This window comes from Eucyclogobius newberryi, unplaced genomic scaffold, assembly GCF_026437365.1.
Source record: "Eucyclogobius newberryi isolate DKJ021-1_F unplaced genomic scaffold, fEucNew1.0.hap1 SCAF_1, whole genome shotgun sequence".
Lineage (NCBI taxonomy): Eukaryota > Metazoa > Chordata > Actinopteri > Gobiiformes > Gobiidae > Eucyclogobius > Eucyclogobius newberryi.
Window position 1 is genome coordinate 7,671,019 of NW_027315723.1, and position 26,495 is coordinate 7,697,513.

At 44.8% G+C, this 26,495-nt stretch overlaps 2 protein-coding genes across 3 annotated transcripts; one reads left to right on the forward strand and one right to left on the reverse strand.

The window, feature by feature from the left end:
* Positions 1 to 979: 979 nt before the first annotated feature.
* LOC140364535 (cysteine-rich venom protein-like) lies at positions 980 to 3,595 on the reverse strand. The gene is made up of 7 exons (XM_072450717.1): positions 3,471 to 3,595; positions 3,049 to 3,143; positions 2,687 to 2,777; positions 2,285 to 2,427; positions 1,958 to 2,052; positions 1,539 to 1,621; positions 980 to 1,171 (listed from the first exon to the last, which is right to left on the reverse strand). The coding sequence occupies exons 1-7, from the start codon at positions 3,535 to 3,537 to the stop codon at positions 1,044 to 1,046; spliced, it is 702 nt and encodes a 233-aa protein (XP_072306818.1). The 5' UTR covers positions 3,538 to 3,595; the 3' UTR covers positions 980 to 1,043.
* Positions 3,596 to 6,288: 2,693 nt separating this feature from the next.
* LOC140368183 (macoilin-1) lies at positions 6,289 to 25,367 on the forward strand. 2 transcript variants are annotated; one of them, XM_072455153.1, is made up of 11 exons: positions 6,289 to 6,508; positions 8,974 to 9,115; positions 9,195 to 9,321; positions 9,940 to 10,063; positions 10,505 to 10,665; positions 11,835 to 12,273; positions 12,861 to 13,019; positions 15,869 to 16,033; positions 17,369 to 17,498; positions 24,360 to 24,534; positions 24,876 to 25,367. In XM_072455153.1, the coding sequence occupies exons 1-11, from the start codon at positions 6,432 to 6,434 to the stop codon at positions 25,061 to 25,063; spliced, it is 1,887 nt and encodes a 628-aa protein (XP_072311254.1). In that variant the 5' UTR covers positions 6,289 to 6,431; the 3' UTR covers positions 25,064 to 25,367. The 2 variants fall into 2 exon arrangements, with proteins under 2 accessions (XP_072311254.1, XP_072311328.1); XM_072455227.1 differs by having other exon boundaries at positions 17,372 to 17,498.
* The last annotated feature ends 1,128 nt before the right edge of the window (positions 25,368 to 26,495 follow it).

Sequence of the window (26,495 nt, forward strand, 5' to 3'; positions counted from 1 at the left end):
GTGCGTGTGCGTGTGTGTGTGTGTGAGATGAAAGTGTTGTTATGGTCAGGCAATAATTTTCTCTCTTCGCTTAACCTTAACCCCTAACCCCTAACCCTAAGTTTTTGTAGTGGTTAAGAGAAAACAAATTAAATGTTTGAGACTGTGCAATCTATAAATTTAAAAAGTTTAATCTCAAATAAAATTCTCTCCATGAGGGATTCGTACCTGAGCTCCTTCACCTTGAGCCAAGTCCTTAACCACCAGGCCAACAAATCTAGGGTATCTTTACTGCGAGACAGAAAATGTACCTCCCTCACCTACCAGCTGTCACAAAATGGTGAAGACGCCTTGTCTCTAACCCCAAGTGATTTGTACCGCCACGAGGTCCGCCATATTGGACTTTGTAACTTCCGGGCCGATAACTTATGCTAGTGCTGACCGTGTTTATATGGGTAGTATTTAATAAAAGGGTTGCGTGCAGCTGCTCTCTTCTTCTTCTTCTTCTTCTTCTTCTTCTTCTTTCTTTTCTTTTTATTCTATATGTATATACATGTATGCGTATGTGTATGTATTATAGCCTTCTAACTTTGCGGCAATGGTTGTCGGGAAGTTTTGTGGGGGTGGACTCAGTTGTAGGACGGTAAAGTTGAGTAGTTGTTGAAAAACCCCTGTTACTGACTCTTCTTGAGATTGTTGTTGTTAAACATTAAAGCCTACACACCGCTCATCACATTGGTGTCAGAAATGGGATTTACCATGACATTCTTTCAAGAAATCAACTCCTTAATAATCAAGGACGGCACCAGGTCTAAAGCAGGTTTGAAGCAAGACAAGACAGGACATAACCATTCATTAACCATCCAAACCAGGTCAGGACAGGCTCAGTACTAAAATAGGACTAAAGCAGGTCTAAAAGAGGTTTTAAACAGTATTAAACAAGAACCATACTTTTTCACTGCTTAATAGCACCTAGAATAAAATTGACAGATGCAGAAGGTTATGATGCAGTGGTTTTATTTATGGAGTACATAATGAGACCGGCCGATTAGCTGACCCTGTGTTTAGATGATCTGGTTGGTGCATTTGCAAGAGGCAGGGCACCACGCCGCCACATCACTGTGATTGCAGCCAAAGGTCTTCTTCAGGTCAGGGCAGTTGCTGTACTGGTCCGTGTAGGGACAGGGGTTGGCTGGAAATGCACAGAGGACAATTAGAAATGTGCTATGGAAAGACAGGACCTGCTGTAAACATCAGGTGAACACTTTTGATCAGGTTCTATTAACATATTCAGATTTTTGTATTTAACAAGTTTGATGAAAATGATTTGTTGTCTTCTTTCAAATAATAATAATAACAATAATAATAATAATAATAATAATAATAATAATAATAATAATAGATGCTTAGGAGTTGCTTTACGATTTCTTACATTGTTAATTCATTATGATTCTTTCATTCATTAGTCAGACAAAAATGAGTAAAGTGAATGTCTGCGAGGGCTAAATCTTGATCTTTGGTTTCCCTCCCAATACGGCTCCACCTCTTGTTCGACTTACTGCAGAGCCCATTGTCGCAGGCGGTAGGGCAGGCTTCACAGGGCGTCCCGGCGGTGTAGGGCTGCTTGTACTGGTAGTTCCCCCTGTAAAGACACACACCACATCACTGACAGAGGGTAGAGTTCACAGACTGCAGTCACAGCATTCTCAAGAACATAAAGTTTTATAATTTTATGAAGTAAACTGATTTGCTGTAAGTGTAAGTGGATATTTTGAAATCCATGGATATTTGATTTAATTTAGGGGTTTACAGAGGATATGTGGTTAATTGTCTAAATAGACAGTTTTCTTGCAGTGCTCTGATTCTACATTTACTTTAGATGTTATTTGGTTTGACAAAAAACATCTGATAAAAAGGGACAACTATATTCCCTTGAGTTCCAGCACTCAGCGACCCCCAGTGTGGTAGTAGTACTCACGGAGGGCAGTAATGGCACACGTAGAAGTACTCATACTTGGCGCCAGGGCAATAGGCCATAGCACAACCAATCAGGTTGGACCTGTACCACACCAGCTGCAAAAACAAGCCAAACCTGGTCATTCATTCCATAAACAACTTAAAATGAATGCATCAACAACAACATATTATTACTGCTTTAGCTACAGTATGTACTTCAGTGGACCACATCTGTAATTTTGTCTTTTTATCCTAAGTTTTGGATTAGGATAAAAAGACAAAATTACAGATGTGGTCCACTGAAGTACATACTGTAGCTCCAGTGGACCACATCTGTAATTTTGGACACCTGAGTGAAGTGTCCAACCACTTGTCCGTTGACAGAGCCCACCCCGTACTTCCAGTCCTGGACTTCGTTGTGCCAAGACTGGATGGCATCGCTCCAGCTCCTTTTGGAGCTGGACATGTAGAGGTTCTCTCCACAGCCGCTGGCTTCAGAAGGACACAAAGTTTCACTTTGGAAATATACCCTCATTACCCCGACCTAACCCTGCATGTAAACTAAACCCTCCAACCCTTCCGAGATCAGTTACTTTCTTGCACAGTATTAATAGAAAAAAGACAATACAGCTCTTTTGAGTGTGTGTGTAAATGTTCTTATTAGTGATCAATAAATGTAGAATGGTCAAAGAAATAAAGTGTTACATTAAAATGCACCGAACCCCCAGCATGCATAAGAATGTTTACTCACTGCTGATGACGCGATCGCTGTCTGGGCTGTGATTCAAGGTGCATTTATTGGCCCACACTTTGGCGTTAGCCGCAGCCTCATTGCTCCAGCTCTGAGGGCAGGACACATTACATCATACATTATTCCATACTATTACATAAAATTAACTAGAAACGGGGCTGTTTCTAGTTTATTGGGGGCCCTATGTGAAGGGTTCAAATTTGTTTTCAAGTTACATTTTTGAACAGGAAATCAATTAAGATTGTCCTATTATTTAGATTTGACAGTTTACCCAATCACACAGCCATTAAGTTACAACGTCAACTTAAAGCATAAGGATTTCTTTTAAAAAAGAATCAACATTTGTGCATGTTGTGCCTCACCATTCGGAGCATGTTAGAAGCAGAAGGCTGGACTCCTCTCCTCAGAGCGTTGTGCTTGTCCACAATCTCCTCAGACTCCGTGGCTGTGGTCACAACTTCAGAAAAAAACATGTGTCATCACTAAGGTCATATCCATAATCACAGCCTGAGCTTGCTGTTGGTTTGTTCAGGTGTCTTCTGGGAACAGGTGGGGCGTGTCTGTAGGCCTGATTTAAAGCAGGTCAGGTTTAGACTCATTTCTGTAAAATGTCTGTTCCTTTCCAACTATGGAGAAAATGAACAGAATTAACATGGCCATTTGAGATAGGCATGAATTAAAAATTAATTGAATCTAATTTATTGTCTATAATTACAAAACAAATTAGCAAAAAAAAGTCAATTTCGCAAAACCCTACCAATAACTTTTGCAGTTCAATACTCACTATCCTCTGCCAGGCTGGGCACCTGGAGGGCAGCAACCAAACCCAGAGCAAGCAGACAGGTCCACATCGTAGCAGGTCAGTCTCAGTGTAGATCAAATAAAGTTCTGGTTTAGTCCCAGTATTGTCCTGGATTAGTCTGAGGGACTTATATAGTCTGAGATACATCAGAGCTGAGTAAACAAACCCAAGGCCAGCGTTGCACTGGCAATGTTTACACGCTTCAAAGCAGATTAGGCAGGATTATGGTCAGGTAATAATAATAAGTGCGGCGGATCCGTAAATCAAGTAATAAAATAACTAAGGCCTAGTTAAGGATAAAAGCATGGATCTATAGTACAGGTAAATATTATCTTAGGATGGTTTGGATAGGCAAGGCTCAGTTTCTTTTCTTTTGTACAGATCTTTTGACCTGCAGGCTCAATTGAACAGGATAGTGCGGCCCACGTGGCAGGTATCAGTGATATCCACAGGGCGGTACGGCAGGTTCAGTCAGGTTCATGGTGGTGTGTTAGGAGAAAACATTTCTACATTTTCCATTTTAGTTACATTAAAGGTGCACTTTTCTAGTGGAGGGTCTGCCACTTGCTTGTCTCCATGCTCTTGCATTGCCTTCTTCTCCATCGATATACATTTGTTGGTGAATGCCACCAGAGGCCTGCACTGCCAAGTTGGATTAGTTAGTCAGCGGTTAAGCCTTGTTCAGTTTTACTACAAAGATTTTTCATTTTCTCTCAAGATTGATTTCTATGGCAACAAGCCATGACAGACCAGGTTAAGTTCCGGAATAAAATAAGACGATGACTTTTTCCAATCAGAGATGGAGATAATCCTGTGTAGAAAATGCATAAGTGATATTAATATGTATATATATAACTCTTTCTCACCCTCCGCGGGCGGTCTCTACCTCCCTTCAAGCTTGGGTCCTCTACCAGAGGCCCTTGGGAGCTTGAGTGTTCTGTGCAGTACTTTGCTGTTTCTAGCACTGCACTTTTCTGGACCGAGATGTCTGATGTTTTTCCTGGGATCTGCTCAAGTCATTCCTCCAGTTTGGGGGTCACTGCCCCAGGTTCTCCGATCACTACGGGCACCACCAATACCTTCACGCTCCAGGCCTTCTCCAGCTCCTCTCTGAGGTCTTGGTATTTCTCTAGTTTCTCATGTTCCTTTTTCCGGATGTTATCATCCCATGTACTGCAATGTCCACCACCACGGCTTTCCTCTGATCCTTGTTGACCACCACTATGTCCGGTTGGTTCGCCACTACCATTTGGTCTGTCGGTCATTCTTCACCACTTTTGGAGGTGTTTCCCACTTTGTCCTTGGGGTCTCCAGCCCTTACTCTGCACAGATGTTTCTGTACACTATGCCAGCCTCCTGGTTATGGCGCTCCATGTATGCTGTCCCTGCCAGCATCTTGCACCTGCAGTTATGTGCGGGATGGTCTCAGGGCCCCCTTTGCACAGCCTACACCTTGGGTCTTGTCTGGTGTGGTAGATCTGGGCCTCTATTGATCCGGTGTTCAGGGCCTGCTCCTGTGCTGCCATGATCAGGGCCTCTGTGCTGTCCTTCAGACCGGCTCTTTCTAGAAATTGTTAGGATTTCTTGATATCAGCCACTTCAGTTATGTTCCGATGGTACATCCTTGTCCTCCCATGATGTGGTCCCTCCAGCACCTCATAATCCTCTATTCCCCATTATATATATATATATATATATATATATATATATATATATATATATAAATTATTTATTTTTCTTTCAGGTGTTCATGTGCCCACACTGTTTTCAAATATGAAATATGAATGTGCATGGAACAATGGAACAGTTAAACCGACATTAATCCCCTCACTTGATTCCACCTTCTACATACATATATATCATTCTGTCAGTGTGCTCAAGGTGAGGTGGTGGTTTTAGAGGCAATTGTTCTGTGCTGTTTAGAAAAAGTGCTTTTGGTACACCTATTCTTTGCTTTTGTCAGTCAGGGAATACAGTTCCTTGTTACATAAGAGAGCTGTCAACACTGCCAACACAGCATTTTCTAAGGCTCTAAAATGGTTGTTGGGGGGGTCAAATATGCCAGTATTTGTAAAAAAAAAAAGGTTTTGCTTAACTTTAAATGAATCTTTTATATGTTGTGAATGTGCTGATGTGTAACCTTTGCCTTTGTGTGATGTTTTTGACCAAACTGCTGAGAGACAGAACATAGACGCAGGCCACATTGGCAATAATCTTTATTATTTACATGGATAATGTTCATTAATGTGTGTTGTCCCTCTGCAAATAAATTAAATAAGATAAATAAAAATCCAGGTCAATCTAGTTACAAGTTTGCATGTTAGTAAAGTGTTTTAAGGCATTGCTGATCTAAAACAGAACTACCACATACGTGACTTCCACAGGTAAAAATGCACCACTTCTGGGGTGACATGATATCACAGTCAGTTAAAAAACAAGAGGGTGCAAAGAGGACCAAGCTTCACAATTCAAGTTGAAATGCCGATAATCAACAGTGAAATAGCTAACTGACAAATCCATTACCAAATTAAAATGGTAACACATCAGGCCCATTGACAGAAGAGCAAGCCACACACACAGGTGAGTGGGGTTGAGTTGCTACAGGTTTAAAATGTTGTTAATGGTTGACAAAAAGGCTTTGGGATAGTTTTGAACTTTGTGGTGATTACGCCCTAAGAATCTAACCGTGCACTAATAAACCCATAATTCGGAACGCGCTATAAAACCTAAACTCAAGTTCACCCCGCGCTCCGCTCTCCCGTGCCCTCCTGCACCCTCCAGAGCGCATGCGCCCCCCCGCGCGCTCCAGACGCACAGACGCACCACCAACACAGCCATCCTCATCAGCTCCACCGCTCCATCCTTCACCGAGAGCCCGCCGAGCGCTCTCCTCGCCCCGCTGCGGTCCACACGGCCACCGCGCGGAGGAAACCAAGCCATACGATGAAGAAACGCGCCGTGGACGCGACGAGGCTGCGCAGGATGAAGAAGCTCCGACTCACCGAGAAATTATCGGAGAGGTAACGGGGCCGCGGACCAGACGCTTTTGTTACGCAGCCGTCTTTGTGTACAGTTGTCCATCCGCCGTCACCTGTCTGCTCCGCTGACGCATGACCTCATCCGTGTTTGGATCAGTCATTTATGTAATACATTCATTAAAGAGGATTTAACATGATCGAGGCTTTAACGTTATAGCAGCAAATGCATAAAGCGCGTGAATATATATTTATAAGCATGCCGCGGGCCACTTGTGCCTGTCTCTGGTGCGTGTGTTTACATGGCCTCCCCGGGGTTCTCACCTGTGTAGGCTCTTTACTACCTCTGTAGGCCTGCACGTTCAGCACCACAGTACTTCAGTCACTCTCGCGCGCGCACGGTCCTAAAGTCACATAAACACAAAGCACCCGGAGGAGATGGAGACCACTTGTTAGGCTCTGTGCACGTCTGCAGCTCTGTGCACGTCACGTCTGCAGCTCTGTGCACGACTCTGTGCACGTCTGCAGCTCTTCTGTGCACGTCTGCAGCTCTTCTGTGCACGTCTGCAGCTCTTCTGTGCACGTCTGCAGCTCTTCTGTGCACGTCTGCAGCTCTTCTGTGCACGTCTGCAGCTCTTCTGTGCACGTCTGCAGCTCTTCTGTGCACGTCTGCAGCTCTTCTGTGCACGTCTGCAGCTCTGTGCACTGGCTGTTATAACACAACAAATCACGCGAGCACAATAGGCCGTTAGTATTAAGCTATAAAGTTGATTAGAAATAGCTGAAATATGCTCAATTATTTTTAAAATGACTTAAAAATAGCCTATTTTGGATGTAATAATGACCTAAATATTGTGGTATTTTGTCAATTTTGTGAAAAGTCTCCCAATAATATCGTGGGCTGTCACAATAGTCTCAAGTTCCTTTGCTTCAGTGCATTGTTTTGTTGCAGCAACAGCTAAAAACAGTGGGAACATGATCCTTTTCTCCATTTCAGAGCAAGGACCAAGAAATTATGGATAACAAACGATTTTTAAATCTTAATCCTTTGCAATATGAATAATGATTCACACCAAAAGTGTGTCAATGTAATTTAAAAGGTGAACGTTTAATTTGTACAATTCTATTAGCCTCTCTGCAGTATGGCAATAAAACTCATGCATACTGCAATCATTTAAAATCACAAGATTTGAACAATGTTAATGTAACAATGGCTTTACAGGCCTATACCAACGGACCTGTTACATTTCTAGAAAATAATATAGTACATTTTATAGAGCTAGTTTTTACAGGTTTCCTTTTCAATAACATTTTGAGGACTTTTGCCCATTTGAAAATCTATAATATTTTGTTTTAAATAATTCCCAGATTCTCATCCGAGAGTATCAAAAGAATGAAAGACATTAATTTGATAGTAAACAATGAATAATACTGAATAATATTCATGCTATGTTGAACATTTGCCTGATTGAATGTTGTAAATATAGTTGAATACAGGTCTAATGTTATTCTTATCATACAATGTTTCTCATGCATTTCTCCAGGCCTGTTGTGTTCCTGCTTCTCTCCGTGTGTTATGTACTGTTCTGTCTTTGTTCCTCTCCTGCTGTGAACCAGCTCTGAACATGCACTTAGCCTTGAGTGAGCTTCCATGTAACCTAGTATGTTATTAAAACCCTGCATGGGTGTGCAGGGATGCTACGGATGCCCCCCACCCCTCTGTCTCCAGATGAAGTATTGCCATAGAAACCAAACAAAGAGCGAGAGATGTGCACAGCGGCTGGATAGAACAAAGGGCCCGGCGGTCTTAAAGGGACAGGGCACATGGAACAAGACATTCTTAAAGGATGAACATGCATAATGACAGTGGATGAAATAAGCAGGTTTGAGCCCACGCTGCAGGAAAGAGGGAGCCTGTCCACTGTTTGATGAATATAATAGAGTACTGATCTACAATTGTGAAGGGCGGATCACACCAAAATACGGACATGGAATCAAAAAGTATATGAGAAATTTACCGGTTGGCAATTTTCACTCATGGTTCAAAATCTGATAATGTGTCATAACAATGTGTCATTTATTGAGATTAAGAGCATGTGGATGTACAATTTTGACCCTGTCCCTGTCCTGAGTATTATTTGAGGTGATCAGAGACTTCTAATCATCAATGGTCTTTTTAATGCTGAGGTCCACAACCCTCTGTCAGTAAAGCATGTGGTTTGGAGCAGAGTTTAGACTTTGTAGGACGAAAAAGAAATTGAAAAGGCAATTGAAAGGCATTTTTATTCATTTTTAATAAGACACAATTTTAAAAAAATCGAAAATTATGATTTGTTATCCTGAAGAAAAACAATTATTTTGCTGCAACTAACAATTATTGTACTAATTAGCAAGTCAAACCATTATTTCTATTGCACATTGCCACACTTTTATGGCTTATAGATAGAGAATATTAAGTGTATAAGTGTATTATTGATGAAACTCTTTGTGAATTGCTGTCCCTCCCTCAGTGCCTACACACTGGTGCGCCTGGTTCTCCTCTGGTCCTTGGTCCTGCTGGTGGACTTCCTTCTGGGCTTCAGGCTGGAGTATCTGTGGCCCTGCTGGCTCTTCTTCTGCAGCGTCTACAGCACCTTCCACTGCCACGGCCCGGTGAGTGAGCGCCCCCTTCTGGCTCTTTCTTCCTCACACTGCAACGACCACAGTCTGAACCTGTGTTGTGTTTCTGCAGGTGCTCTGTGTGGTGTTCATCTGTGCCGCCTTCACGCTGGACATCTTCTGTTTGGTGTTTGTCCCTCTGCACTGGCTCTTCTTTGTGGCCAGCACCTATGTTTTGTTCAACTACATCTGGCACACAGGTGAGAAATAGATCAGAAATAAACTGAAATTCTACTGTGTTTGAAATAGATTAGGTTACAAGTAGAGATTGGCCCAATTAAAATGCAACAAGATTATTGTCTCTGGAGAATTATCTGTTCTGTTGTTTTTTCAATTTCACTGATCTGCAAGAGATTTAGGTTAGATTACATACGAATTCAGTAACCATAAACACCAAGACAATAGTGTTTCCTACATGAATATTTATGAAATCAATAGATACTGTACGATGTACAATACTGTACAATAGAAAGAAATGTATACAACTTTACAAGCATTTTGCAGCCAAAACCATTTCTTTTTACATAGATGTATGATTGGTCACAGTCAGAAAAACACTTTAAAAAACACATTAATTCTGTCCATATGCAAAACTGTCTATAATCATAATCCTAGCCATAGCCACTGATATTCATCTGGAATTGTTTCCATGCATATGCTGCACTGTACTCAACCATGGCCATAGCCACTTGTTCATTTAGAATCAATTTAGAAATGCTCATATTCTCCTGCTGTACCTGTACTGTGCATTGCAACAGTGGAATTTCCCCATCGTTACCATGGCAATAACTCTGTGGTCTTGTGTGGTTATTGAGCAGAGAAGGGCCTGTGCGTGTCGTCCCTGTGGCTGTGGGTGCTCCTGCTTTACACAGAGGCCTCCCTGCGCCTGAGAGACCTCAAGTCCTCTCACGCCAACCTGTCCCACCTCTTCGCCGCGCACTGGTACAGAGTTTACAGTTGTCACTCATATTTACAACTACATTTTCATTCCATACAAAGAAAAAGGTTCAATACTCAATGTCAGCTCTTAGCCTTGTTATATGTAGGTGTTCCCTTATCATGCTGTTTTGAGCAATGCTGTTTTGTCCTGAAGTTGAATTTCAGTTTTTACCTACCGAGTAGTACAAGCGAGTGGGTAGTACTTCAGACTCCAGGTCTTTTGGGCTAGGTCACGTCACATAGCCATTTAAAACAATTAATTGTTTGTAATGGTGAAATACTATAAAGAGGTGGAGCTTTTCACTTCTGCAGTTTTAAACAGGAAGTCAATGTATACATGTTTTTTATTATTTTCATTATTAATATTATTAAGCTCGATAATGAGCTTGATAATAATAATAAGCACATTATCATTCATTATCCCTCCTCTGTCCCCTGCTGTAGTATCGGGTACCCGGTAGTGTACCTGGGCTTCGATGCCACCTGTTACTTCTCCAGTGCGTTTAAGCTGCGGGTTCAGAGGGCGGTGCAGAGTGACCCAGACCTTCATGTGACCCTTCCCTCCAGCCTACAGCTCTGCACCAAGAGCGCCCCCGACACCTCCAGTAAGTCCCTGCTCTCAGTACTCAGTATTTCATTTCTAAGTCATTTATTAACCTGGTTGTATTCTGAATTGAGTTCTACACAATGTCAATTTGGACAGGCTCTTTGCGAAAGCAGTCGGGAAAAGAATATTTTAACCTGATTGATTAAACTGTTGTAAAATCACAAACTTCTTCCTCATCCTCAAATACACAAAGCGTTTCTATGCGCACATAAAAAAAAAATGTAAATGCCGTAAATCTGCTAAATTAGGCCAAAGTATGTCTGTGACCATCGCCGTGTTTGTTCAGGTTTGTCCTTTTGACTTTCACCCAAATTACAATGCTGCGCAGTGATTGGTCGAGCCCACAAAGGCCGCGCTCAAACTGAACAGGACAAACCTGACCAGATGATTCTCAAGAATCTGTGAAACAAATATTCATCTGCTGTGAGACATTTTAGTCTTTTATTCAGTCAGGCTTTAAGCAACAACATAGCACAGAAAGAGCACTTTTACATGCTTTTAATGATCTTCTTTTAACACTTGATTCTGGAAATCCTCTTGCCCTTCTGCTTTTATACATGTCCTCAGCTTTTGACACAGCTGACCACAGTATTCTGTTGTCTCAACTCCGATTTTACTTGTACATACTTTACTGCACTTACTCTGCACAATTAATCACAACCTCTGTGTCACTTCTAAACAAGAGGAAGTATTGGTTCTTCTTCTGCGTTGCTATTTTTTTGTTTTTTTTGTGAAGATTTATTGTTATAAAAGTTAGAATCAAACAGGTCCACATCATATATAAACCAGGATTAAAAAGGACCAAATCTGAGTCAAGCTTGTACTGAACGAGGTCTACACCAGGACAAAAGTGGTCGTAACACACCTGGACCAAACCTGGACAATATTTAAATGGGTGTCAATACGATAGTAACAGAGATTGTATTAAGTATATGTAATAGAAACATTTACGGTATGTTTATCTGCCTCCAAGCCCCGTGTTCAAACATGGCCACCTGTTTGAGTTAATAGTGTGTGCTCAATGACGTGAGAAGTGAGTGTGGCTGCTCTGAAAAATCATAGCGAGAGACAGCTAGAGCAGAGAGAGTGATGACTTTTTTTTTCTTTTTTCTGATGACTGCTCTCCTGCGGTACATACCATTGATGTGCTGATCCATGTGTTTGCAGACTCCAGGTGGAAGGGGAAGCCAGACTGTGGTCAGTACCAGTGTCCAACTGGCTCAGTGGTGTCCAGTGACCAGGCCAATGTGGTGGACTGTCTGCAGATCCGCTCGGTGGAACACACAGAGCGCCTCCTACCAGAATCGCTCAAAACGGAAACAACAAACAGGCACATATCATCTTCTGTGCCCAAACCCAGTGAAGCCCTCCACAGGACCACTGCAGTGTCTGAAAACTGTCCTGACAGTCTACCTCAGGAGGAGCAGGCAGGCAAGGGGTACAAAGCAGCCAAAAACGCCTCTCCAAAAGCCCGCAGAGGCAGTCGCCACACGCCCTCACCACCAGGGGGCAGAGTGGACAAGAAACAGAGAGCCAACTCCAAAACCATCAGCCCAAACCGGGACTCAGCAGCCGCTCACAGTGTACAAGCTGAGCAGATGAACAAGTAGGAATTTTTAACCGTTTCAAAAATGTTTAATTTTGCTATTAATAAATCCTGAATTGGTGGTAATTTGGCCTCTGCAGCTCATGAGCCTGGAATTCTTGAGGCCCAAAGGCTTTATTAGACAGGAAAGGACAGTGTGAGATGGGGATGAGAGAGTAGGGAGGACATGCAGTAAATTGCAGTAAGAGTCAGAATTCGAACTCACAACACTGCGGCCAGCTGCATTTGGAGCTGTGCCTTAACCACTGCACCACCGGGCAGCACACCATTTTTAACTTCTACACTATTTCCACACTATTTGCATTGTGACTCTTCAATAACCGTCATTTTAACCCCAAATTTTTGAACCTGCCATTTTAGCACAGGTTGACGGTTCTCAAACCTTTCACAAAATAAATATTTGTCCAAAACCAGGTCAATAATATGACAAAACCAGGTCTTAAATAGTACAAAACCTGTGCACATGTGTAAACTCCAGAGCTAAAGCAGATACAAAGTTGTTGAATGAAACAATAACCTATTCCAAACTAAACAAAGCTACATTGGTGGTAGGACACCGTGTAAAGGTCTTTGTCGCCATGTTCCAGGCTGGAGCAGGATATGAGGAGGCTGAAGGCCGAGCTTCAGTCCAGCCGACAGACAGAGCAGGAGCTGAAGGGCCACCTGTGTAACCTGAGCAACAGCGAGAGGAGCATGAGACCAGAGCTGGACCTGCTGAGGGAGGCCAACATGCTGCTTCACACCAAGTAAGTGTCCCCCGTACACAACACCAGGGGCCACGTTCAAGAGCGTTACATATGAGATGGAAACAGGAAAACCCACAGGTGAATCAGGTGAAATGGGTTGTGGAGATCTGGATGTATTAGCATGTGGGGTGATGGATCCAAACTGGATTGTGACCCTGTACTCCATGGGCCTCTGCTCCTCTTCCGTGGGCCTCTTCTCCTCCTCTGAGGGCCTTTGCTCCTCCTCTGTGGGCCTCTTCTCCTCCTCTGAGGGCCTTTGCTCCTCCTCTGTGGGCCTCTGCTCCTCCATGGACCTCTGCTCCTCCTCCATGGACCTCTGCTCCTCCTCTATGGGCCTCTGCTCCTCCTCTGTTGGCCTCTGCTCCTCCTCTGTTGGCCTCTACTCCTCCATGGACCTCTGCTCCTCCTCCATGGACCTCTGCTCCTCCTCTATGGGCCTCTGCCCCTCCTCTATTGGCCTCTGCTCCTCCTCTGTTGGCCTCTGCTCCTCCATGGACCTCTGCTCCTCCATGGGCCTCTCTGCTTCTCTGTTGGCCTCTGCTCCTCCATGGGCCTCTGCTCCTCCTCTGTTTGCCTCTGCTCCTCCATGGGTCTCTGCTCCTCCTCTGTTTGCCTCTGCTCCTCCATGGGTCTCTGCTCCTCCTCTGTTGGCCTCTGCTTCTATATGGGCCTCTGCTCCTCCTCCATGGGCCTCTGCTTTTCTATGGGCCTCTGCTCCTCCATGAGCCTCTGCTTCTATATGGGCCTCTGCTCCTCCTCTGTTGGCCTCTGCTTCTATATGGGCCTCTGCTCCTCCTACTTGGGCCTCTGCTCCTCCTCTGTGGGCCTCTGCTCCTCCATGGGCCTCTGCTCCTCCTCTGTGGGCCTCTGCTTGTCCTTGGGCCTCTGATCCTCCATGGGCCTCTGCTCCTCCACGGGCCTCTGATCCTCCATGGGCCTCTGCTCCTCCTCTGTTGGCCTCTGCTCCTCCATGGGCCTCTGCTCCTCCATGGGCCTCTGCTCCTCCATGGGCCTCTGATCCTCCTCTGTTGGCCTCTCCTCCTCCTTTGTTGGCCTCTGCTCCTCCATGGGCCTCTGCTCCTCCATGGGCCTCTGATCCTTCTCTGTTGGCCTCTGCTCCTCCATGGGCCTCTGATCCTCCTCTGTTGGCCTCTGCTCCTCCATGGGCATCTGCTCCTCCTCCATGGGCCTCTGCTCCTCCATGAGCCTCTGCTTCTATATGGGCCTCTGCTCCTCTGTTGGCCTCTGCTCCTTCTCTATGGACCTCTGCTCCTCCTCTGTTGGCTTCTGCTCCTCCATGGGCCTCTGCTCATCTATGGGCCTCTGCTCCTCCATGGGCCTATGCTCCTGCTTGGGCCCCAGCTTCTCTATGGGCCTCTGCTCCTCCTCTGTTGGCCTCTGCTCCTCCATTGGCCTCCGCTCCTCCTCTGTTGACCTCTGCTCTTCCATGGGCCTCTGATCCTCCTCCGTTGGCCTCTGCTCCTCCTTTGTTGGCCTCTGCTCCTCCATGGGCTTCTGCTCCTCCATGAGCCTCTGCTTCTATATGGGCCTCTGCTCCTCTGTTGGCCTCTGCTCCTTCTCTATGGGCTTCTGCTCCTCCTCTGTTGGCTTCTGCTCCTCCATGGGCCTCTGCTCCTCCATGGGCCTCTGCTCCTCCATGGGCCTCTGCTCCTCCTCCATGGGCCTCTGCTCCTCCATGAGCCTCTGCTCCTGCATGGGCCCCTGCTTCTCTATGGGCCTCTGCTCCTCCATGGGCCTCTGCTCCTCCTCCATGGGCCTCTGCTCCTCCATGGGCCTCTGCTCCTCCATGGGCCTCTGCTCCTGCATGGGCCCCTGCTTCTATATGGGCCTCTTCTCCTCCATCAGCCTCTGCTCCTCCATGGGCCTCTGCTCCTCCTCCATGGGCCTCTGCTCCTCCATGGGCCTCTGCTTCTCTATGGGCCTCTGCTCCTCCCCTGTTGTCATCTGCTCCTCCTCCATGAACAGACTGTGCTCTCACACTTTCATAGCACTAAAAATAGTTTAGTAGCATCACACTGGAGCTGAGAAAAATGTGGTGTGACAGCGTCAGAAGGCCTCACAGAGCTTCCTCTGCACAATGTAGTATCATGTCATCTTTTATGCCATTTTTACTTCATCATCAGACTTTTTCAAATCAGGCCATAATACAATACATTTAAACAACTAGTAAAAGTACACAGACTGCCAGACAAGATACAATAAAAGAGCAAGCAACTGAAAAAAATGCAACAATGTCAAGGATAAATGTGTATATGTCCCAGGTATCAATTTGTTGCCTTTACTGTTTGTTCACATTGTCCAATCAAAGATGTTCTTTTTGAATCCTGGAAACCATTTCCCAGAGCCAGTGTTCAAAATGTGGGGCTGTGGTGGATTTCCAGGACATAACAATCATTTATTTTTTTGTCCTAGATTGTCTGTGGGGCATCAAACAATAGTTAAGTTATGATCTGGTTTAATGTCTGTTATATAGGGCTCTACTTTGAAGGACCCACTCACACACACACACACACACACACACACACACTTATACACCAGAATCAGAATCAGAAATGGGCTTATTGCCATTTGTCGATGAACAAACATTCACAAACATAGGAACTTGTCCTGGTGGTTCGGTGCAACACAAACAACAAACATTGAACACTTTATACAGAGACGGCATGATATGTACATACTGAATGAATTAAATATTGTACGCAGACACTAGGGCTGCGGGGAGTCAAGTGTCTTGCCCACGTACACAACAACAGTATTCACCTGGGAGCTGATTTCACACATAACATAGTAACTAACATAAAACTATCCTATGTGTGTTGTACGGTCAGGCTGCTGTGCCTAGGGAAGACGAAGCACAGGGACAAACAGACCAGCGCTCTGCTGGAAAAGAAGACCAGAGCAGAGACAGAGGCCAGACTGTCTGTGGAGAGACAACTCAGTGAGCTCCAGATCCAGAAGAAGGACGAGGCAGCAGCCAGGAGCCTGAGCAGCGTGTAATTATTATGAATTAATTCATTATTCATTATATGTTTTTTTTCCCACGCTTCACACACCACAGACATTTCACTTTTAGCACAACTCACATCCATCTGCTGCATTTGCATCGGCAGAGGGCACAAACACTTTGGGCCTCATTTCTCAATCTAGGTGCTAAACTGTGTGAACAAACTAAACACTTGCATGTGCCATTTGTGGGTCTGTTAAATGTGGTTTACTTTTTGAAAAGGCTGTAGCATTTCTTCTGCAAACCTAATATGTAAATGAGAGTATAGAGCAGGTGGCAAAAGTGTGCCTCAGCTGCTGCTGCTTCTATAATATCATTGAGGGCCTATTAGAGTAAAAGCTATGATGACTAGATCATTGGTGCTCAGACAGATTTTTGATGAGTCGCGTGAAGTTGTCAAGTGAAAGAGTGTTTTGACACTGCTCCTCAGTGCAGCACAGGGAAGGACTCCTGCTCAAAGTCCTGTATCTGTCCTCCACATACACATAAAACAGCTACTCATTCTCAAAACTGTAAATGCTGAACGGTTTTTCTGCGTGTTGAGGCGAGCCACAGCTCCAAGTTCTCCTCTGACGATAAAGAAAGCATTATCTGACTATCATCTTCTACCGCTTGTTCTTGTCAGGAGTCGCAGGTGACTGGAGCCTCTCCCAGTGACTTTGGGCCTTAAGCAGGGTTCACCGGAGACAGATATCAGCTCGTTGCAGGGCCGAAGGCATTAGACTAATATAGGCGAATGTTGCATTCACATTTTTTGCCTTGGTTGAATATGGCACGTGTGCGGCGTGTTTTGGGGTTATTGGCAAAATTAATGAAATAAAACGCCTTCTCCTGAGACGTTTCTGCAGAGTTTCTCATACAGCGTGACCTCCTGATGCAGAGCAGTGCCGTGGACATGACCCGCTCACTGCTTTTGCATCTATTTTCACAAGGGAGCTGGTGAGGGAGCTTTATCAATCTATTAAGTTCAGACTCAAATTCTGTGCATTTGTTTCTTAAAATGAAGTCTAGATATAAACAAAATATTGAGTCTGGCACAGATTAAAGCTTACTCGATGTAGAATTTGAATGGGGATGACAGAACATGAATGAAGACTCACTGTGTAAATGAGCTGGTGTCACACAGAATGAGATCAGGTCACGTTTCCACCTCTACTTTGTGTAGACTCATTGTTGGCTGGCTAAAAGAACAGTTTGAACTGGTTTGCTGCGCCTTTTATTATGCACATGCTCTCACACTTGATTGAAAGCACTCCTCCATAAAACATAATTTATCATAAACTTTGTGTCAAAGTAGTATGTGGTAAGCCCTGTGTCCCTGCAGCAGACAGGAGCACCCGGACACGCACCTGCTGAGGAGGAGAGTGAGCGAGCTGGAGGCAGAGTACCAGCAGCTGCAGCGGGAGGGCCACCACACAGACGCCCGGCTGGGTGAGCTGCACAGGAACCTGGAGGTACTACCATAACTCTGAGGGGCAATACTGTGGTTCTGGTTATGTAGTGATGCAGTGGTTCTCAAACTGTGGTACTCGTTCCACTGAAGAGCTTCTTATAAGGGGTTATAGGTGCTTAATAAGTGAGTCCAACTTATTCATCTTTTGGTCTTTCTTTGGGCTAGTCCTCATGTAGACCTAGTATAGTTCAACACTGGTTTAGTTTGGGTTTAGTCTTTGTTTAATCACAGTTTCAGCGTGCTGTGATCCCTGGGTCTGTATCCATTGTGTTTGCAGTGCTGAAACGTCCTCTGTGTCTGTTGTGTTTGCAGTGCTGAAACGTCCTCTGTGTCTGTTGTGTTTGCAGTGCTGAAACGTCCTCTGTGTCTGTTGTGTTTGCAGTGCTGAAACGTCCTCTGTGTCTGTTGTGTTTGCAGTGCTGAAACGTCCTCTGTCTCTGTTGTGTTTGCAGTGCTGAAACGTCCTCTGTGTCTGTTGTGTTTGCTGTGCTGAAACGTCCTCTGTGTCTGTTGTGTTTGCAGTGCTGAAACGTCCTTTGTATCCGTTGTGTTTGCAGTGCTGAAACGTCCTCTGTGTCTGTTGTGTTTGCAGTGCTGAAACGTCCTCTGTGTCTGTTGTGTTTGCAGTGCTGAAACGTCCTGTCTGTTGTGTTTGCAGTGCTGAAACGTCCTCTGTGTCTGTTGTGTTTGCAGTGCTGAAACGTCCTCTGTCTCTGTTGTGTTTGCAGTGCTGAAACGTCCTCTGTCTCTGTTGTGTTTGCAGTGCTGAAACGTCCTCTGTGTCTGTTGTGTTTGCAGTGCTGAAACGTCCTTTGTGTCTGTTGTGTTTGCAGTGCTGAAACGTCCTCTGTCCCCGTTGTGTTTGCAGTGCTGAAACGTCCCCTGTGTCTGTTGTGTTTGCAGTGCTGAAACGTCCTCTGTGTCTGTTGTGTTTGCAGTGCTGAAACGTCCTTTGTGTCTGTTGTGTTTGCAGTGCTGAAACGTCCTCTGTCCCCGTTGTGTTTGCAGTGCTGAAACGTCCCCTGTGTCTGTTGTGTTTGCAGTGCTGAAACGTCCTCTGTCTCTGTTGTGTTTACAGTGCTGAAACGTCCTCTGTCCCCGTTGTGTTTGCAGTGCTGAAACGTCCCCTGTGTCTGTTGTGTTTGCAGTGCTGAAACGTCCTCTGTGTTGAAACGTCCCCTGTGTCTGTTGTGTTTGCAGTGCTGAAACGTCCTCTGTGTTGAAACGTCCCCTGTGTCTGTTGTGTTTGCAGTGCTGAAACGTCCTCTGTGTCTGTTGTGTTTGCATTGCTGAAACGTCCTCTGTGTTGAAACGTCCCCTGTGTCTGTTGTGTTTGCAGTGCTGAAACGTCCTCTGTGTCTGTTGTGTTTGCAGTGCTGAAACGTCCTCTGTGTTGAAACGTCCTTTGTGTCTGTTGTGTTTGCAGTGCTGAAACGTCCTCTGTGTTGAAACGTCCCCTGTGTCTGTTGTGTTTGCAGTGCTGAAACGTCCTCTGTGTTGAAACGTCCCCTGTGTCTGTTGTGTTTGCAGTGCTGAAACGTCCTCTGTGTCTGTTGTGTTTGCAGTGCTGAAACGTCCTCTGTGTTGAAACGTCCCCTGTGTCTGTTGTGTTTGCAGTGCTGAAACGTCCTCTGTGTCTGTTGTGTTTGCAGTGCTGAAACGTCCTCTGTGTTGAAACGTCCTTTGTGTCTGTTGTGTTTGCAGTGCTGAAACGTCCTCTGTGTTGAAACGTCCCCTGTGTCTGTTGTGTTTGCAGTGCTGAAACGTCCTCTGTGTTGAAACGTCCCCTGTGTCTGTTGTGTTTGCAGTGCTGAAACGTCCTCTGTGTCTGTTGTGTTTGCAGTGCTGAAACGTCCTCTGTGTTGAAACGTCCCCTGTGTCTGTTGTGTTTGCAGTGCTGAAACGTCCTCTGTGTCTGTTGTGTTTGCAGTGCTGAAACGTCCTCTGTGTTGAAACGTCCTTTGTGTCTGTTGTGTTTGCAGTGCTGAAACGTCCTCTGTGTTGAAACGTCCCCTGTGTCTGTTGTGTTTGCAGTGCTGAAACGTCCTCTGTGTTGAAACGTCCCCTGTGTCTGTTGTGTTTGCAGTGCTGAAACGTCCTCTGTGTCTGTTGTGTTTGCATTGCTGAAACGTCCTCTGTGTTGAAACGTCCCCTGTGTCTGTTGTGTTTGCAGTGCTGAAACGTCCTCTGTGTCTGTTGTGTTTGCAGTGCTGAAACGTCCTCTGTGTTGAAACGTCCTTTGTGTCTGTTGTGTTTGCAGTGCTGAAACGTCCTCTGTGTTGAAACGTCCCCTGTGTCTGTTGTGTTTGCAGTGCTGAAACGTCCTCTGTGTTGAAACGTCCCCTGTGTCTGTTGTGTTTGCAGTGCTGAAACGTCCTCTGTGTCTGTTGTGTTTGCAGTGCTGAAACGTCCTCTGTGTTGAAACGTCCCCTGTGTCTGTTGTGTTTGCAGTGCTGAAACGTCCTCTGTGTCTGTTGTGTTTGGAGTGCTGAAACGTCCTCTGTGTTGAAACGTCCTTTGTGTCTGTTGTGTTTGCAGTGCTGAAACGTCCTCTGTGTTGAAACGTCCCCTGTGTCTGTTGTGTTTGCAGTGCTGAAACGTCCTCTGTGTTGAAACGTCCCCTGTGTCTGTTGTGTTTGCAGTGCTGAAACGTCCTCTGTGTCTGTTGTGTTTGCAGTGCTGAAACGTCCTCTGTGTTGAAACGTCCCCTGTGTCTGTTGTGTTTGCAGTGCTGAAACGTCCTCTGTGTCTGTTGTGTTTGCAGTGCTGAAACGTCCTCTGTGTTGAAACGTCCTTTGTGTCTGTTGTGTTTGCAGTGCTGAAACGTCCTCTGTGTTGAAACGTCCCCTGTGTCTGTTGTGTTTGCAGTGCTGAAACGTCCTCTGTGTTGAAACGTCCCCTGTGTCTGTTGTGTTTGCAGTGCTGAAACGTCCTCTGTGTCTGTTGTGTTTGCAGTGCTGAAACGTCCTCTGTGTTGAAACGTCCCCTGTGTCTGTTGTGTTTGCAGTGCTGAAACGTCCTCTGTGTCTGTTGTGTTTGCAGTGCTGAAACGTCCTCTGTGTTGAAACGTCCTTTGTGTCTGTTGTGTTTGCAGTGCTGAAACGTCCTCTGTGTTGAAACGTCCCCTGTGTCTGTTGTGTTTGCAGTGCTGAAACGTCCTCTGTGTTGAAACGTCCCCTGTGTCTGTTGTGTTTGCAGTGCTGAAACGTCCTCTGTGTCTGTTGTGTTTGCAGTGCTGAAACGTCCTCTGTGTTGAAACGTCCCCTGTGTCTGTTGTGTTTGCAGTGCTGAAACGTCCTCTGTGTCTGTTGTGTTTGCAGTGCTGAAACGTCCTCTGTGTTGAAACGTCCTTTGTGTCTGTTGTGTTTGCAGTGCTGAAACGTCCTCTGTGTTGAAACGTCCCCTGTGTCTGTTGTGTTTGCAGTGCTGAAACGTCCTCTGTGTTGAAACGTCCCCTGTGTCTGTTGTGTTTGCAGTGCTGAAACGTCCTCTGTGTCTGTTGTGTTTGCAGTGCTGAAACGTCCTCTGTGTTGAAACGTCCCCTGTGTCTGTTGTGTTTGCAGTGCTGAAACGTCCTCTGTGTCTGTTGTGTTTGCAGTGCTGAAACGTCCTCTGTGTTGAAACGTCCTTTGTGTCTGTTGTGTTTGCAGTGCTGAAACGTCCTCTGTGTTGAAACGTCCCCTGTGTCTGTTGTGTTTGCAGTGCTGAAACGTCCTCTGTGTTGAAACGTCCCCTGTGTCTGTTGTGTTTGCAGTGCTGAAACGTCCTCTGTGTCTGTTGTGTTTGCAGTGCTGAAACGTCCTCTGTGTTGAAACGTCCCCTGTGTCTGTTGTGTTTGCAGTGCTGAAACGTCCTCTGTGTCTGTTGTGTTTGCAGTGCTGAAACGTCCTCTGTGTTGAAACGTCCTTTGTGTCTGTTGTGTTTGCAGTGCTGAAACGTCCTCTGTGTTGAAACGTCCCCTGTGTCTGTTGTGTTTGCAGTGCTGAAACGTCCTCTGTGTCTGTTGTGTTTGCAGTGCTGAAACGTCCTCTGTGTTGAAACGTCCTTTGTGTCTGTTGTGTTTGCAGTGCTGAAACGTCCTCTGTGTTGAAACGTCCCCTGTGTCTGTTGTGTTTGCAGTGCTGAAACGTCCTCTGTGTTGAAACGTCCCCTGTGTCTGTTGTGTTTGCAGTGCTGAAACGTCCTCTGTGTCTGTTGTGTTTGCAGTGCTGAAACGTCCTCTGTGTTGAAACGTCCCCTGTGTCTGTTGTGTTTGCAGTGCTGAAACGTCCTCTGTGTCTGTTGTGTTTGCAGTGCTGAAACGTCCTCTGTGTTGAAACGTCCTTTGTGTCTGTTGTGTTTGCAGTGCTGAAACGTCCTCTGTGTTGAAACGTCCCCTGTGTCTGTTGTGTTTGCAGTGCTGAAACGTCCTCTGTGTTGAAACGTCCCCTGTGTCTGTTGTGTTTGCAGTGCTGAAACGTCCTCTGTGTCTGTTGTGTTTGCAGTGCTGAAACGTCCTCTGTGTTGAAACGTCCCCTGTGTCTGTTGTGTTTGCAGTGCTGAAACGTCCTCTGTGTCTGTTGTGTTTGCAGTGCTGAAACGTCCTCTGTGTTGAAACGTCCTTTGTGTCTGTTGTGTTTGCAGTGCTGAAACGTCCTCTGTGTTGAAACGTCCCCTGTGTCTGTTGTGTTTGCAGTGCTGAAACGTCCTCTGTGTTGAAACGTCCCCTGTGTCTGTTGTGTTTGCAGTGCTGAAACGTCCTCTGTGTCTGTTGTGTTTGCAGTGCTGAAACGTCCTCTGTGTTGAAACGTCCCCTGTGTCTGTTGTGTTTGCAGTGCTGAAACGTCCTCTGTGTCTGTTGTGTTTGCAGTGCTGAAACGTCCTCTGTGTTGAAACGTCCTTTGTGTCTGTTGTGTTTGCAGTGCTGAAACGTCCTCTGTGTTGAAACGTCCCCTGTGTCTGTTGTGTTTGCAGTGCTGAAACGTCCTCTGTGTTGAAACGTCCCCTGTGTCTGTTGTGTTTGCAGTGCTGAAACGTCCTCTGTGTCTGTTGTGTTTGCAGTGCTGAAACGTCCTCTGTGTTGAAACGTCCCCTGTGTCTGTTGTGTTTGCAGTGCTGAAACGTCCTCTGTGTCTGTTGTGTTTGCAGTGCTGAAACGTCCTCTGTGTTGAAACGTCCTTTGTGTCTGTTGTGTTTGCAGTGCTGAAACGTCCTCTGTGTTGAAACGTCCCCTGTGTCTGTTGTGTTTGCAGTGCTGAAACGTCCTCTGTGTTGAAACGTCCCCTGTGTCTGTTGTGTTTGCAGTGCTGAAACGTCCTCTGTGTCTGTTGTGTTTGCAGTGCTGAAACGTCCTCTGTGTTGAAACGTCCCCTGTGTCTGTTGTGTTTGCAGTGCTGAAACGTCCTCTGTGTCTGTTGTGTTTGCAGTGCTGAAACGTCCTCTGTGTTGAAACGTCCTTTGTGTCTGTTGTGTTTGCAGTGCTGAAACGTCCTCTGTGTTGAAACGTCCCCTGTGTCTGTTGTGTTTGCAGTGCTGAAACGTCCTCTGTGTTGAAACGTCCCCTGTGTCTGTTGTGTTTGCAGTGCTGAAACGTCCTCTGTGTCTGTTGTGTTTGCAGTGCTGAAACGTCCTCTGTGTTGAAACGTCCCCTGTGTCTGTTGTGTTTGCAGTGCTGAAACGTCCTCTGTGTCTGTTGTGTTTGCAGTGCTGAAACGTCCTCTGTGTTGAAACGTCCTTTGTGTCTGTTGTGTTTGCAGTGCTGAAACGTCCTCTGTGTTGAAACGTCCCCTGTGTCTGTTGTGTTTGCAGTGCTGAAACGTCCTCTGTGTCTGTGGTCTTGCAGATGTTTGTGCTGTTGTTCATGACGCATGCTGAACCCTGAACCTGACACGTTGCCATGGTGAGACGGACTCACACATGCACTTCCTGTCCTCTCTATACTTCATGTTACTGAATAATGGGAATGACTGATGCAATCCTGAATTCAGTGTTGATTAGTTTAAAATAAATAACATTTGAACAAGTGTAAATGATGAAAAACTATCAGAAATACACTTATATTCACTGGATAAAAGAAAAGACGCTGAGGCCTTCGTTAAGTTGATATCCAATATTTTGGTTTAGTCAGAATTGATTGTGAGAAAAGGCTTTTCGTCCATGTGACTTCTGTTGTTTGTGGTTCATGAAGACGTTTCTGCCGTTTTAACCATGTTTTAATGTCGTTTATCCATGACAAAAACATACCTTGAGTTGTGTTTTGTTTCACTGACGTGTTTAACTAAGGACTGAAGTAGTTATGAAGAGTTCCTGTTTAGTTAATTAATTAATTACTTACCATTAGTATTAGTATTATTTAGTCTTATGCTAGCTATTTTTACTTTAATTTATTATTGTTTACTTATTTACTTATACTATTATTTTTATCTTTTTATTTCATTTATTATTATTTTTTCCTCCATTCCCTATTAAGATATGAGAGGAGTTTTGTTAATAAGAGTTTTTTGTTTATAAGAGTTCTTCTATTAAGTTTTTTTTCAAACTTCCCAAAGTTATCTGTCCTTTTCCTCTGTATCTACTGCGTTGTAACACCGAAATTTCCCCATGTGTGGACAATAAAGGATGATCTTATCTTAATTAATTTGATATAGACATAACAATTAAATTGGTTGACCCCTGATGCATTGTTTTTAAATCTTAAAGGGGCTTTTGAAGGGTTTAGTCCACATAGAGAGGTTATTGAAGGTCATTTGAGCGCTATAATAATCAATCTGCAGAAGGTGGGGGGGAGAAAACAGCTAAAACGTGAGAGTCAAAACATCACATTGCCATTGAAAAGTATTTACCGCCGCCATGACAACGTCAGCGTTTGTCTTGTGTTGTCCAGTCGCTGGGCCAGTTCTGCGGCGTGGAGCACGACACAGAGCTGCTCCTGTCCTCGCTCTCCGCTTTCCAGGACAAGGCCCACCAGCTGGAGCTCAGCCTGAGCGCAGAGACCCGCATCAAGCTGGACCTGTTCTCTGCCCTGGGGGACGCTCGCAGGCAGCTGCAGATCGCCCACGGTAACACGCTCTCACCGTGCACACTGGGAAGACCGGACTAAACCCAAACTGTACCACTGTAGCCAAGACAATACACCTCAGAGAAAACACTGCTTTATTCTATTGGACCTGACGGGATTTTAAGCACCAAAACAGAACCGAAGAGTAGCTACGGATGAGGAGTATAAGCCAGATGGTTTAGGGTTATTAATAAAATAACTGCGGCCTAAACCAGGTCATGCAGTGAAAAAATAAAGCTGGACTGAAACAGGACAAAACCAAATCTAAATGATGCAACTAGATAAAAAGCCTCTGTATGTGGCGTGTTGTTGAAAAGCATGTCTCGTCTTGTGTGTTTGCAGATAAGTTGTTCCGACAGGAGAGGGAGGTGGATGAGATGAAGCGCCGTATGGCCGAGGTGATGGCGCTCAGCCCCGCCCCTCGTCTGGCGCCCCGCCCCGCTGTGCCTCAGTACCTCAACAAGCTCCTGGCCTCCGACCGCTACACCCTGAACCCGCGCACGCTGGTCTACCACTGCCTGAAGAAGTGAACCCAGACTGTCCAAAGTGACCCCCCCAAGCCTTCGGGACCATGGTGCTATCTGCCAAATGGAGGCTGCCAGTCCTTTTAAGATTCATGTGTTTGATATTGTTCAAAAGGGTTTCAGCTATCACAATAGTCTAATAAGAAGTGGATTTAATAATAATTTTCTAAATGAGGTAAGAGTCCAAAGTTGGTCACATTGGCCTTTTCAAAAATCAAGATGATAAAAAAGATTCAAAATCAGATCAGTTTGGTAGATTTTACAATTTGAAAAATAAATAATAGTCCTGAGGACTAGGATGTACCAGAAAAAGTAAAAGTGAGACACTGGGTGAAGAATCATTTACATAAAGGCAAGTTTATTTGTAGAGCACAGTTCATACACAGGGCAATTCAAAGTGCTTCTCACAACAGGAAAACACATATTCAAATCACAAAACAGATGAAGACATTAAATAGAAGAGTGCAAATATGAAAAACATGCAAAGTTTTCATATCTAGCATGTCTGTAAGTTTATATTGTGAAAAAAACAAATCAAATTCATGTATATGCATATGATTTTATTGCTCTTCTCTTTTTCCTCATTTTTGGATAAACTATAGATATTATAGAAAAACAGTATTACAAAATGCCTTGTGGATTTAAGGTTTCACCTGTAGTGTCTCACCTTAACAAATATGATATCATTGTTTTCAACATATTGAAATGCTTAGTGTGCGATTATTGAATGCCAGATTAAGTAATGGGCGGATTGATACCAAAACAGGACAAGTATTTAAACATTTTGGTCATCAACCTTTTTGTTTCTCCACTCATTTATTTCAATGTTATGCCTGCATTTATTTTATACAAACTACTTTTTCTGCTCTTTTGATGATTGCTCCAAGACTCCAATGTTAAATTCCTTATAGCAAAGGAAAATAGATTGATACTGGTCCTACATTCATATTCTAAATATACATTTGAGTGTTTTCTGAATTAAATGTGATCATTCCACCAACACTTTATATGATCGCACTGGTTCAACAAAATGAGGTGATAATTTAAAGGAACCATCCCAGAGTCTGGCTTTACTTCGGGCCGTGTGAACAGTATCCTCAGATGAGTGTAAATAGTGGAGACACTGACACCACATTTATGAACAAATACTACATGTTTTTGTACTATTACTGTGGTTGTTCTGGTCTGTCTTTGGGACTTTTCCACACTGACTGAAGATTAGACGAAAAGGGTTTTTGGAACATGATAACTGTGCCTATTTAAAAACGGCTTTCAAACTGGAAGTACCGTCATCTTATGTGCTTTTCTCTGCCACAATGTCAGTGATTCTCAACTGCTCGACTGTAGAATGCAGTCATTTCTCTTAAGCAACGCTTCTCAAAATGTTGACCTCAGGAATATTTGACAGGACAAGTCATGTGTCTAAACTAGAGCTGAA

Excerpts from the sequence above, each read along its gene's own strand:
- LOC140364535 (XM_072450717.1), bottom strand. The coding sequence starts at position 3,537 with ATGTGGACCTGTCTGCTTGCTCTGGGTTTGGTTGCTGCCCTCCAGGTG. Across the intron at positions 2,053-2,284 it reads TGGTTGGACACTTCACTCAG|CTGGTGTGGTACAGGTCCAA; the intron begins GTGTCCAAAATT and ends TTGTTTTTGCAG. Across the intron at positions 1,622-1,957 it reads GTGTGCCATTACTGCCCTCC|GGGGAACTACCAGTACAAGC; the intron begins GTGAGTACTACT and ends GTGTCTTTACAG.
- LOC140368183 (XM_072455153.1), top strand. The coding sequence starts at position 6,432 with ATGAAGAAACGCGCCGTGGACGCGACGAGGCTGCGCAGGATGAAGAAG. Across the intron at positions 9,116-9,194 it reads CCTTCCACTGCCACGGCCCG|GTGCTCTGTGTGGTGTTCAT; the intron begins GTGAGTGAGCGC and ends GTGTTTCTGCAG. Across the intron at positions 12,274-12,860 it reads CAAGCTGAGCAGATGAACAA|GCTGGAGCAGGATATGAGGA; the intron begins GTAGGAATTTTT and ends GCCATGTTCCAG.